Source organism: Pteropus alecto, unplaced genomic scaffold, assembly GCF_000325575.1.
Source record: "Pteropus alecto unplaced genomic scaffold, ASM32557v1 scaffold105, whole genome shotgun sequence".
Taxonomy (NCBI): domain Eukaryota; kingdom Metazoa; phylum Chordata; class Mammalia; order Chiroptera; family Pteropodidae; genus Pteropus; species Pteropus alecto.
The window spans coordinates 6,753,268-6,765,922 of record NW_006436294.1 but is presented as its reverse complement, the minus strand read 5'-3'; the positions used below and the strand labels follow the sequence as shown (position 1 = coordinate 6,765,922).

The window sequence follows — 12,655 nt, the reverse complement described above, 5'->3', positions numbered from 1 at the left end:
CCAGCGCCGGGCCGGGCCGCGGGTGCACCGCCTGCCAGGGAGGCAGAGAGGAGGATCTCTGAGCGCCGCACCAGCTCTGGCTTCCACGCTCCACGTAACTGCAGCTCATTTACTTAAAAAAGACACTGCAAAACGTTTGCCACTTCCCGCAAGCGTGAGGCCCAGGAAGCCGTCCTTCCAGCATCGCGGACCTCGGCCCCCAGGCTGTGCTCCCCACCTTCGTCAGCGGCACCGACCAGGGCACCCTCTCACTGCCCATCACCCACCCATCCTCTCTCCACCCGGCCGCCCTCCATCCACCCATTTACCTGCCCTCCATCCATCCATCCATCCATCCATCCATCTGCCCTCCATCCGTCCGTCCACCCGCCTGTCCTCCATCCATCCATCCATCCATCCATCCACCCTCCATTCATCCACCCTCCATTCATCCATCCATCCATCCATCTGCCCTCCATCCATCCACCCTCCATTCATCCACCCGCCCGCCCTCCATCCATCCATCCATCCATCTGCCCTCCATCCGTCTGTCCACCCGCCTGTCCTCCATCCATCCATCCATCCATCCATCCATCCATCCATCCATCCATCCTCCACCCACCTGACCATCCTCCATCTGCCCACCCGTCTATTCATCCATCCACCTGTCCATCCTCCTGTACATTTGGGAACTCTGCAAGAACTCCCCTTTCCCCCACTAACACCCCTGCTCCCCAGAACCTCGCTGCCACTGGACAGACAGGCGTGGGGTGTGGGGAGGAGCCCTGAGCTATGCTGTCAGCTAGGTTCGGGAGTGCGTGATCTGGTGTTTTGGGTGCACAGGGTGGGGTTTGGTCACATGACTCAGGCTCCTGGAGCAAGGGGGACTCCGGGGTGGTCGGGGCCCAGTGTTTACAGAGCACGAGCTGCCGCCTCGGGTGTGGGAGTCGAGCCCATGCATGTGCGTGTGTGACCAGAGGGGACGCAGGTAGGGTCTGCGCCATGGCTGGGAACCTCTGGCTCATTCTTTCCAAGACGAGCGTGTCGCGTCCCTGACTGTCACACATGGCTAGGAGAGGAGACAGCCCCACCGGCTCACGTATCGTTACGTGTGAACCTGCACAAGACATTCCAGATGAGACGGTCAGGGGTCATGTGTGACCAAGCCAGGGCTCGGCGTGTGACCAGGGTCAGGGGTCATGTGGGACCAGGCCAGGGCTCAGCGTGTGACCAGGGTCAGGGCTCAGCGTGTGACCAGGTCAGGACTCAGTGTGTGACCAGGGTCAGGGCTCAGCGTGTGACCAGGCCAGGTCTCAGCGTGTGACCAGGTTCAGGGGTCACGTGGGACCAGGGTCAGGGCTCGGCGTGTGACCAGGTTCAGGGGTCACGTGGGACCAGGATCAGGGCTCGGCATGTGACCAGGGTCAGGACTCAGCGTATGACCAGGTCAGGACTCAGCGTGTGACTAGGGTCAGGGCTCAGCGTGTGACCAGGCCAGGGCTCAGCGTGTGACCAGGGTCAGGGGTCATGTGGGACCAAGGTCAGGGCTCGGCATGTGACCAGGGTCAGGGGTCATGTGGGACCAAGGTCTGGACTCAGCGTGTGACCAGGTCAGGACTCTGCGTGTGACCAGGGTCAGGGGTCATGTGTGACCAGGCCAGGGCTCGGCGTGTGACCAGGTTCAGGGGTCACGTGGGACCAGGGTCAGGGCTTGGCGTGTGACCAGGAGGTCTTGGCTTCATCTACGATGACGATCACGTTTCAATCATCAATCCCCCTCTCAGCTGATGGTCACTGACCGCTCTCGGCCCCCGCCCCACAGACATGGTCCTGCAGACACGCGAGAGCTTTTCTCTTCCAAGGACACACAGACACAGGCCCACCAGACACAGACCTGCCCCCGGGCGCACTGGTGGAGGCCGTCTGGGGTCCAGCGCCCGCCCGGACCGCGCCCGGTCACCTGGGACAGCCTCGGGTCATCTGAGCTGTCCCATTGGTGAGGAGCGGCCCCACCCAGCCCCTCCCCCATTCCCATCAGCCTCCCTCCCCTGGGGACTCCGGGCTGCCCAGCTCTGGACCAGAGGCCTTGACCCCCAGCCCTGAGCATCCAGCTGGACCGCGGGCCTCTGAGAGCCTCAGGGACGGGGCAGCCCTGCCCCAGGGCCATGCCCAGGGCCAAGCAGGGAGCTTGAGTGCTAAATGCTGCCCTGGGTACACCTCAAACACGGCACGGCCGGTGGCACCTCGCTGCTGTTCTTGGGCCCTCGGGCCCCTGGTGCAGAGCCCTTGACAGCCCAGAGGTGAGCAGGGGTGGGCAGGACCCCACAGCTGAGGGAGGAAGGGCAGGCGGAGGCCATGCGGTGGGGGCAGCCCCTGGACCCTGCTGCCTCCTCGCCGACCTGCCCCTCCCCCTCCCCATAGGCAGGCGGACTGGGGGGGGTGGAGGGGATGGGGGGGTGGGAGGCTGCAGAAAGCTGAGGCCCCAGAGGCGCGGGATCTGCCCCAGGCCATGCAGACAAATGGCCACAGCCTAGGTCCACGCGACAGTGTCTTGGACACATGCAGGGCCAGCCCGGCTTCTCGCCGCCTGCTGCTGCCCCTGGAGGGCGAAGGGGAAGGGTCCCATCTTTCCGGAAAACAATTTACTACCGAGAGCTTAAAACTGCCCGGGGACGCGACGTGCAGGAAACCACGGGAGGCGGCAGAGCGGTCCGGAGGGCGCTGAAGCAGCCGGAGGGCTCCTCCGGTGGGGGCTGGGTCGACCCAGGGCCCCTGGTGGCCTAGGAGCCTTGAACAGCCCCCAGGGAGGGTTTCTAGGCTGCTGGGAGGGGCTTGTGCCAGATAGGATGGACCTGTACCCCAAGAAAAGGCAAAACTCTCAGACACCCCCCGATGGCCGGGCGCCTCGAGCACGTGGGGTTCCTCGCCTTTTCTTTCTTTCACCTTTTACGACGCCCCGTTTTGTACGAAGAGCTTGTGCCACTTGCCAAACCCCAAGAAAAGCAGTCGACAGCAGCCAAACTCAGGGGAGCAGCTTCCCAGGGCTGCGGGGTCCCCTAGCTCTCCCCGAGCCCAGCCCCAGCCTCCACCCGGAGCTGGGACGGCCAGCGCATGCAGCCGCGTGGCCTTGCCCACGCCAGGCACCGGGCCTCCACGCTGCCTGCTCTCTGCCAAAATGCTTGTCCCTAGATGCCCGCAGGCGCAGTGCTGTGTCACCGCTCCCGAGAGGCTTCCGTGGACCTGCCCCACACGGCCTCTCAGCCCCTGCCCTCAGACACAGCCCCAGGGCCGGCTGTGGAACGACCCAGCCTTTTTGGGGTCTGTCTACAGGGTCCTGTGTGACCGTCCCCTGCACTGGGGTCAGAAAGGCTGCGGACCAGGACCTCCTAACCACAGAAGGACGGACTGGTGGGTGCGTGGTGATCCCAACCTCCAAACAACTCCACAGTTCCTGACGTGCAGCTCCCACAAACCGGCCCTACGCCCCTCGCAGCCTCCCCCTGCACCCCTGCACCCACCTGCCTGCTCCCAGCCATCCTTTGGCTCAAGCTGTGCCTCTGCTGGAGCCGCCTCCTCCCACCGCCCCTCCTCTGCTAGGCAAACTCGCTCTCCGGTGTCGGCCACGCCGAGGGCCTGTCCTGGCCTCCCAGGATGCACTTCGTCACTGCACTGCCCAGAGCATGAGGGCACTTGCTGCGTGTACCCCTAGGCCTGGGGCCTGGGGCCTGGGCTGGGCACGCCCACCCTCCGAGCGGCCTGGGGAAGGGGTGCAGGGAAGCCTGGGGGCTGGTGCTAGGGCGAGGCAGGCGGTGACAATGACGAGCTTCCCACTGACTGCACTCTCCCCAGTGCACCCCAAACCCCTTTTGGGGAAGGCCCAGCCCCACCAGGCCCACTCGGCCCATGAGAACGGAGCCGCCAAGCTCGCCTGTCCCGGCTGCCGAAATCCCGAGCCTCCTCCTCTCCTGCAGCTGCTCCCACTTTAGGGCCCCTGCACACTCCTCCGTGCGACTAAACGAGGTGTCCCACTGTCCCTCTGCCTCACCGTGTCTGGGGGGACACTGCCAGTCCAGTCCATGCCCTGCCAGGTGTGGGGCGGACACCCAGCACGTGACGTGGGTGGCACTGGTAGGTGCTGGACAGGGACCTGGCACGTGACCCCGGGAGGCCCTGCCGCTGCTTCCCACCTGATCGCTCTGGGTCTCCAACCCCACCCGAGCTGTCCCGGGCTGCACGGTGCCCCCCGAGCTCCTGCAAGCCTGAACCGCAGGGGTCTGCTCGCTCCGGGTGTGGGGGGCGGGCCTGGCACCTCCGTGCCCCTCTACTCCCCTGACTGTGGACCTTCTTGGGAGGCGTGGGAGGCGGGCTGGGTGGGCGCCATGCTGCCTCAAAGCCAGACCCGGGCAGGGGGACCGTGCGAAATACAGACAGATGGCACACCGGCGGCACCAAGCAGCGGCACCCCTCCCCCGCTAGGTGACCCCCCCGCAAGCCCAGCCCCCAGACCCCAGGCTGCAAAGCCAGATGGACTTACACATCTGTCTCGTCCCACAGGATGCAGGTCTGGTTGGTGGTGCCCTGGAGGAAGTGGGGAGGAGTCAGGGCCACCTGCCCGCTCAGGGTCACCGGCAGAGCCCACCCACAGGCAAGCCCACCCCATAGTGCTCTGCCTACTCTGTTCCCCCGAGAGGCGGTGTTTCAGGAGCAGGGAACTGAGGCCTGGAGCAGGGAAGGGACGGGCCCAGCTCCTCCTCCTGCTGGTGGCCTCATGCTGCTCCTGCCCCTCCGAGCAGGATTTTTTTTACCTCTGGGTGCCCAGGTGGCCAGCCCAGCTTAATGCAAAATGGAGTTAGAGGGCGACTCCCCGCAGGGGGCCCAGAGGGGCACGCGGGCTGGGGTCAGGCGGGCAGACGGTGGTCTCAGCAAACCCCTGTCCTGCGGGCCGCGGCGTACCCGCACCGGATGACAGGGCTGGTGACGCCGGGCTGCCGGGCCCTCACGGGTGGGAGTGACCTCGCCCTCGCCCAACCCTGTCATTCACGCTCGATGGGACGGGAGCCGGGCACAGAGCTCGAGCGACTTGCCCGAGGCCACACGGCGGCCAAGAGGAGGCCTGGAGCTGGCCGGATGACCCCTGGGCTGCTAGCTCTCAGCTGGCCCGTGGGACATCTCGGCCTGGCTCTTCTGCGGCCCTATAGAGAGCTCCAAGTAACAGGGCACGGAGGGGCCCGAGGCCCGGGGCAGACTTGTTTCTCAGAGGGGATGGCTCTTTTCCCAAGGGAGTGAGCAAGCTGACGGGGCCCAGGGCTGCTGAGGCTGGGGCTCAGGCAGTGGCATCAGACGTGGCGTCACACACACTGTACCGTGTGACCCTGGGCAAGTCACCGCACCTTTCTGAGCCTCAGTTTACCCACCTGTCATCCAGGGATGAGAGCCGCTCTCTTGCAAGGCTGAGGTGAGACCCCGGCAGTGTGAGCACCGCCCCCCCTCACGCACACACACGCGGGGTCAGACAGCAGCCACACACACGCAGACGCACACACGCGCACGCACGGAGGCACTCACGTTGTGCATGTGGGCAAACTCGATCTCCAAGGGCGTGAGCAGGGAGCGTGGGGGCGGCTTCACCGTCACGGAGATGACCTTGGAGTTCAGGACCGTGGTGTTCCTGGGGAGTGCCAGCAGCCACGTCAGCGCGTCCGGGAGCCGCGCTCCCGCAGGCCGCTCGCTGAAGGCCTCCGACAGCCCGCACCCCGTGCCCCCCACCCCAGGTCTGGCCTCGCCCCACCCCCACCTCCCCGTGCCCGCAGCGCCCACCTCTGCAGGGCCAGGAAGCTGCCCAGGTTCCGGTAGAGCACAGTGCCCACCACGAACACAGACGAGTCATCGGCCTCTGGAAGAGAATGCCAGTCACCCTCCTCCCCGCCGCCGATGCCCCAACCTGGACCCCGCTCCAGCGTGCGACCTCCGGGGAAGGCCCAGACAGAGCGCTGCAGTCGGAGGCCTGGGTGACTGCCCAGGCGCCCCAAGTGACCCCTGGGAGCTGGGAGCAAACAGGGCAGGGCTTTTCTTCCTGGGAACCAGGGTCACCTGTGTGTGACTCCAGGCACGACCCCGTCCCTCTCTGTGAGGAAGAGGTCATCTCCTGGGACCTGCCCAGCACCGAGAGGGCGGGGAGAGCTTCTCAGAGAAAGGGGAGACCTTGAGGGCACTCGGAAAAGCGTGGACGGCACCCTGGTCCTTGAAGCAGCAGGCCGGACTCCAGAAGGACCTTCCCGGGGGGTAGGCCCTCAGACACTGGGCCCAAGCCTCTAGTGAGGGCCCCTCACCTGCCAGGCCCGTGGAGAAGACGCTCTTGGACACGGTGACCCTGTCCTCCGGCACCTTGGCCCAGTCGCCCGTGGCCCGCCAGCCCTTCATGGGGAAGCTGATGTCCGTGGCTCCACTAGCCGGGAGCTTATGGATGCTGAGGACTGTGGTGGGGGCAGAGGGCAGGAGGCGGCAGAGATGGACAGGGACAAGGAAACGGAGAGCAGTTATTTGACGAGGAGCCTTGGTCCTGGGATGATGCAGAGGGGGCCTAGAAGTCCAGGACCATCACATGGGTGCTCGGGGCTCAGAGGGGACCCGGAGTGCATGGGGCCAGCGGCCAGGCTCCTGCCCGGGCGCCACCTCCCTGTGAGGCCCAGGGCCAGGGCACCTTTCCGGCCTCTCCCCGAGACCCCTAGCTCCAAGCTACTGACCGCCTGCCCTCCCCGTATGCACTGACCCCATATGTGCCACCCTTGTATTCTCAGGAGACAAGCACTGTCACCGTCTCGCGTCACATACTCGGTCAATGCCGGGAGCTAGATGGAGACCAGTCCCCTCTGACAAGACGCTTCTGGGAGTGGCTGGCAGAGAGGGGGTGGCCGCACAGTCCTGCCTTCAAATCTCCAAGGCCATGCCAGCACAGGCAGGGCACTGGGGCTGACAGGTGGAGGGGGGGCCCCGGCCCCAGGGAGGTGCTGCCGAGGGCCTGGCTGTGGACTGTGGCTCCTGGTGCACCCCAGGATTCAAGGTCTCGGGGTCCATGTCTGGGTCTGACGCCCACGCTGACCCCTCCCAGGGGAGCCCGAAGTCTATGCACCTGAACGAACTGACCGACCTCGGAGGTTGGCCCGGGGGGGCACTGGGTGCTGCCCGTGCATACAGGTGCATACAGATGCACACAGGTGCACACAGGTGCATACAGGTGCATACAAATGCACACAGGTGCACACAGGTGCACACAGGTGCATACAGGTGCACACAGGTGCACACAAGTACATACAGGTGCACACAGATGAGGAAAGTGAGGCAGGAAGGCCTGGGCCAGGGCTGCAGAGCAGGGGCGTGGCGGGGGGCGGGCTTACCCAGGTTGTCTGTCACCTGGTACGCGTCCCGCAAATCCTTCATTCGGAAGCCAATGACATCTACGAAGTCTTCCACCAGCCGGAAGAGCTCCTTGGCATTGGGGCCCATCTGGGGGCAGGGTGGGGGCAGGGTCAGGGGGCCACGAAGACGGTGGGGCGCCGCCCCTCCCAGGATGCCAAGCCTCGGAGCTAAATGCGGGTGTCACTGAAGGACCCTGCGCCCCAGCCAGGGGGACGCCTCCCCTCATCTGTCCCATTTCTGGGTCTGGCCGCTCAGCCCTGAGCACTGTGGTCTCTGGACCAGACTTGGAAAGCAGGGTCAGAACCTCTGGGTGTCCACTGCCACTGTGGATGAGGACGCTGAGCCCCGAGGGGCTGCTGCGCCCCGCGGCCAGGGGCCCGGGCTAGGGCGGGGAGCGGGGGTCCCCATACTGGGTACTGCCCTGGTGACGGGAGTAATGGTGGACTCCAAGTCAGTCTGGGAGGAGGATGGGGACCCCTATTTCCAGATGAGAAAGAACCATCGTGTCCGGTCGCCCTGACGAGAACCACGCAGGCAACGCGCTTTCCCACCGCCCCCCACTGAGCTCCCGTCCCTCGGACGGGAAACTGAGGCTCGGAAGGGTGGCTTCCTCAGAGTCGCATGGGTAAGCGACTTCCTCGGAGTCACATGACCGGTAGAGGCTGGGCTGGAATTTGAATCCAGGCCTCCGCTCCCCGGGCTAGCCTGGACTGCGGAGGGCACCGTGGAGGCTGTGCCCATCCAAACCGGCGTCCTCACCAGCTGGGCCTCCTCCCATTTGTCGCGGTTCTCCTCTGCCAGCAGGTTGCTGATGATCTGGACAAAGTTCTGGAAAGGAGGGGGGAAGGCCAGTGAGCCGAGAACGGGGCGCCACGGGCAGGGCTCAGCCCGTGACACAAGCCGGGGATCAGTGAGTGACCGGGGCGGGGCTGCGTGAGACGAGGGGGTGGACACTGGCGCCTTCAGGTCTCTATCCGGGGTTGGGGCCCCGTCCGGGCTCAGAGTAAGGCTGGGATCCAGGCCCCCCCAGGCGCCCCTCCCCCGGGCGGCCCTGCTGGGACCCACCTGCACATCCCCAGGAGTGGGGCTGTAGTACGCCCTTCTGAAGATCTCGGTCATGTTCCTCAGGACGTCGATGGTGGACAGCAGGTCGCCGCTGTAGCTAGTGCCGTCCTGGGAGATCTCCACCAGCGTCTGGATGACCTCTGACACCCCCTCCCCCGGCAGCCCGCGCTGAGCCTTCGCCAGGTGCTCCCGCGTCTAGGGAGACAGGGAGTTTGGGTGCCGTGACCCTACAGGACATGTCAAGGCAGGGGCCAAGGACCTCCCACACCTGGAGAGCTCTCCGCAGCCCCCAGCCAGGGGTCATAACTGACTTGTGTCCACAGGGCACGCCGGTGGGGACACAGGGCTGCGTCCGAGGACATGGGGCAGAGGAGCCCCTATGGGACAGGGGGGCGGGGCGGGAGGCCCAGGCCCGGCGCCCACCATCATCTGGATGTTCCGGTAGTCGATGGAGATGCAGCGGATGTAGGTGGGGGGCTCCCAGTAGGCGATGCCATCCTCGTCCAGCTCGCAACGTCTCAGTACGAGGCCTGGGGAGGCAGCGGATCAGCGCGGGCTCCACTTCTCGGCTGGGCGCCCGGCGCCGTGCAGGAACCCCGCCCGCGACTCCCAGGCCTGAGCCCTCTGGATGGGACCCTCAGCCCCAGAATCAGGGACTTGTCCACAGCTAAGTGGGGGCTTCGAGTTCAGCCCGGGGCCTCTCGTGGAGCCCCTCCCTATCCAGAGCCTGCAGCCTCAGCCCCTGGGGTGGACACGGGTCAGCCTTCGGGGCCTTTTGGCATCAGGTAGTGTGACCCAGTGCCTACTGACAGGAAACGGACAGGGAAACGGGCACCGCTGGTGACCCTAGAGAACTGCCAGAACCCTGTCACCCGGCAGGGGCCACGGTCAGGGAGGGACGCATCTCCTGCTCCGACAGGCCCCGAGGGCTGGCCTGTAGGGGCATCTCACTGCCCACACGCAGCTCTGTGAGGACAGGACAGGACCCCCCACACCAGCTGCCCGCAAGCCCTCACCCGTGGCGTTTCGGGGACACCGGACTGCGGCCACCTCTCCTGCCGGGGTCTCCTTCCAGATCACAGTGCCGAAGTTGTCTTCGTCGCAGATCTCATGCGGCTCTGCCGGGGTCCAGACACAGTGAGCAGGGGCAGGATTCCGGAAGGGCAGCTGAGAGCTGGCGGCGGGGGCAAGGGGCCAAGACCCCTCCAGGACATCCGCGTCACAAGGAGAAGTCGTCCACCAGAAGCTCGGCCCCGAGCCCACCCGGTCCCTCAGCTGCCCCCTGAGCCGGGCGGTGGGCTGAGGGGCACACTCACCGGGACACCGTTGGGCACCACACTGGCGGAACTCTTCCTGTGAGCCCTGGCAGGCTGCTCCCCCGAAGAAGGGCCCCGAGCAGGCACGCTCCCGGCGCTGAGCGCCACCCCCACACGTGACACTGCAGCCGCCCCAGGACGCCCAGGCCTGCCACTTCCCGTCCACTGCAGGGCACGCCGGGTGGGGAGGCACAGGGACAGGGACACGGGGAGGCAGAGCCGTGGGGACCCAGGAGGGTAGAAGCAGGAAGCCGTGAGGAGAAATCGAGACCGTGGGAGGAGAAAGCAGAACTCAGCGTGGTTCAGAGAAACACATGCCTTGTGTGCAGTGTCCCCCAGGACCGCCCCACTTCCCACTGACCCCCAGGACCGCTCCACTTCCCACCCACCTCCATGACCACCCCTACATTCCACCATCCCCCAGGACCACCCCTACATCCCACTGTCCCCCAGGACCACCCCCTACATTCCACCATCCCCCAGGACCACCCCCACATCCCACTGACCCCCAGGACCACCCCCTACATTCCACTGTCCCAGGACTGCCCTCTACTTTCCACTGTCCCAGGATCGTCCCCACTTCCCCCGGTCCCCCACGCCCCTGGGGTCACATGCGGGGGGTGGGGTGGGGGTGGTCCACGGGCCTCGCCCCGCCTCCGCGGCTTGCCCCGCCCCCGCAGCAGACCCGGCGCGTGCGCGCGCGCGCTGACCTGGGCACTGCTGCAGGAAGCAGTCTCTGGTCTCCACCCAGTGGCCCTGGCACTCGGCGCCGCCGTAGGAGGGCCCGTTGCACTCGCGCGTGCGCTGCTGCCGGCCCTGGGAGCAGCTGGCGGAGCACGCGCTCCAGCTGGACCACTCGTTCCAGTTTCCGTCCACTGCCCGGCCCAGGGGAGGAAGGGGACAGGGACCAGCGTGAACACCGAGGGCCTCCTGGGCGCTCACACTGGGACGCAGCATGAGCACTGCTGGGGACCTCCACCCCACCGGGCAGCCCGAGTCACAAGTGTGAGCACCCCCGAGAGCCAGCACCCCAACGCCAACAAGAATGCTCTAGGGTCTCCAGCTCCCTGCCTGATCACAGCCTGAGGTTCCAACTCTGCGCGCCCCAGCAGGTGGCTCTGGGCTGGGCAAAGCCAGGCCCCGGGGCTGGCCGGCGACTCATTGGGCCCTTCCCCATCCCGTCCCCGCCTGCCGTCCTCCCTCTCACCTACCAGGGCACAGGGCTATGTTGCAGAACTTGGTTTGCTTCTCCGGCCCCTCGCAGGGGTTGCCTCCAAACTGGGGGGGCCTGCAGGTGCGCGTACGGTCCCGGAAGCCGCGGCCGCAGGTGCTGGAGCACAAGCTCCAAGGCGACCACTCGTCCCAGGCGCCGTGCACTGCGGGGTGACCCGAGGGCGCTGCTGAGCTGTGCGACCCCTGGGCCTGAGGCCCCGCCCCCGGTGCCCCGCGCCGAGGCCCCGCCCCCGGTGCCCCGCCCCGCGGCGCGCGCCCACCTGGACACACGGCAGAGTTGTTGCACAGGCGCTGCTCGCGCAGGGGCCCGCTGCACTGCGTGCTGTAGGAGGAGGACACGCAGAAGCGCGTGCGAGTCTGCCAGCCCTCGCCGCACGTGCTGGAGCACACGCTCCACGGGGACCACTCCTCCGCCGCGGGGTCACCTACGGGCCCAGACCTACAGCATCACAGGCGTGCCGCTGCCTCTGAACCAGGGCGGTGGCCAGGCCCTGAGGAGGACGCCCGCCCCCGAGGAGGGCCGCCCCGCAGGACAGCAGATGGCGGCCGCCAAGAGGCCTTTTAAGCCCAAGGGGCTTGAACCCGGACCTGCCTTTCCCCTGGGAGGCTGTGAGGCTGGGCTTGTGCCATCTCCCGGTCTCTGGGGTCTGGCACTATTTCACCCAAAGCTACTGAGCCTGGAGACGAGAGCCTGGCACCCAAGGAAGTGGTCTAATTATGGTAAGTTATTAAAGTCACCTCTTATAATCAGCAGCAGTTAATAACTTGAAATATTTGCCCAAAGACCTAGTCCGGTGAAACCAACCTTCCCCACTTTCCACTGCTTTCCTGCTGGCCTGCCAGCCTCACCCGCCCCTGCAGCTCACCTGTCTGCTGGGACGGGAACCCGAACTGCTGTAGCTCGTCCCCCAGCTCCTCACGCCTCCAGGCGTCAGTGGACCTCAGGGACTGGCTCCGGGAGTTGGTGCGCCCGGCCGCTGCAGGATGGACACAGGTCAGCGTCCAGGCCGTGGCCCTCGGGAGCCTCGCTCGGGGCCCTGGGTCCCTTAGTTGCTGGCCAGCGTGGGGCCGGGCTCCGCAGCACCACTGGACAATTGGGAATCCTGGGACCAGGGCACCCAGGTCTGGCGCCAACCCCTGTCTGGCTGCCATTCCTGGGGGTCCCATCTTCCTTTCCCTGTGCCCCTTCCTCTTCTCCGGGGCCCGCAGGGGTCACCTGCACGTTTGAGTGGCTGCTGCCCTCCCCTGCTCAGCTTCCCACCAGCACCTCTGCCTCTTGCTGCCTGGACCTGTACCCCCACCCTCTTCCCAGCATCGCAGGGCCCGCCCTTCCCCGGGATTTTGAGATGAGCTCCTCTCCCCAAGAAAGTTTATCAAAGAAAAACCAGCCCGAAGAATGACAGCCTCATTATAACTTGATTTAACTTTATGGGAGCACTTACAATATGCATGAGGTCATTAGTGTCTTATGAGAATACGCACCCCGGAGGCAGGATTGGGCTGGGGCAGGCGGGCCTGGCCAGGGCTGGGGGCGAAGGCGGCAACCACCCCGACGTTCCCAGTCCACAGGTGAGAAAAAAGCCGGTCCAGTCCCCTCCTCCCAGGCCCTTACCTCTGCTGCTCGCCACCCCGCCGGGACTAGGCCT

General features: G+C 66.0%; 1 protein-coding gene across 1 annotated transcript in view; it reads right to left on the bottom strand.

Moving 5' to 3' along the window:
• ADGRB1 (adhesion G protein-coupled receptor B1) overlaps positions 1–12,655 on the bottom strand; it is a gene marked incomplete at its 5' end in the record, with an annotated part of 58,589 nt that overhangs the window by 35,061 nt on the left and 10,873 nt on the right. The window contains 15 exon segments of the mRNA XM_025047592.1: positions 2,659–2,831; positions 4,514–4,557; positions 5,545–5,647; positions 5,797–5,872; positions 6,309–6,452; positions 7,374–7,482; positions 8,155–8,223; positions 8,461–8,655; positions 8,884–8,990; positions 9,477–9,578; positions 9,777–9,941; positions 10,487–10,662; positions 10,990–11,152; positions 11,270–11,434; positions 11,876–11,986. Coding sequence (XP_024903360.1) covers positions 2,659–2,831; positions 4,514–4,557; positions 5,545–5,647; positions 5,797–5,872; positions 6,309–6,452; positions 7,374–7,482; positions 8,155–8,223; positions 8,461–8,655; positions 8,884–8,990; positions 9,477–9,578; positions 9,777–9,941; positions 10,487–10,662; positions 10,990–11,152; positions 11,270–11,434; positions 11,876–11,986 — 1,902 coding nt within the window.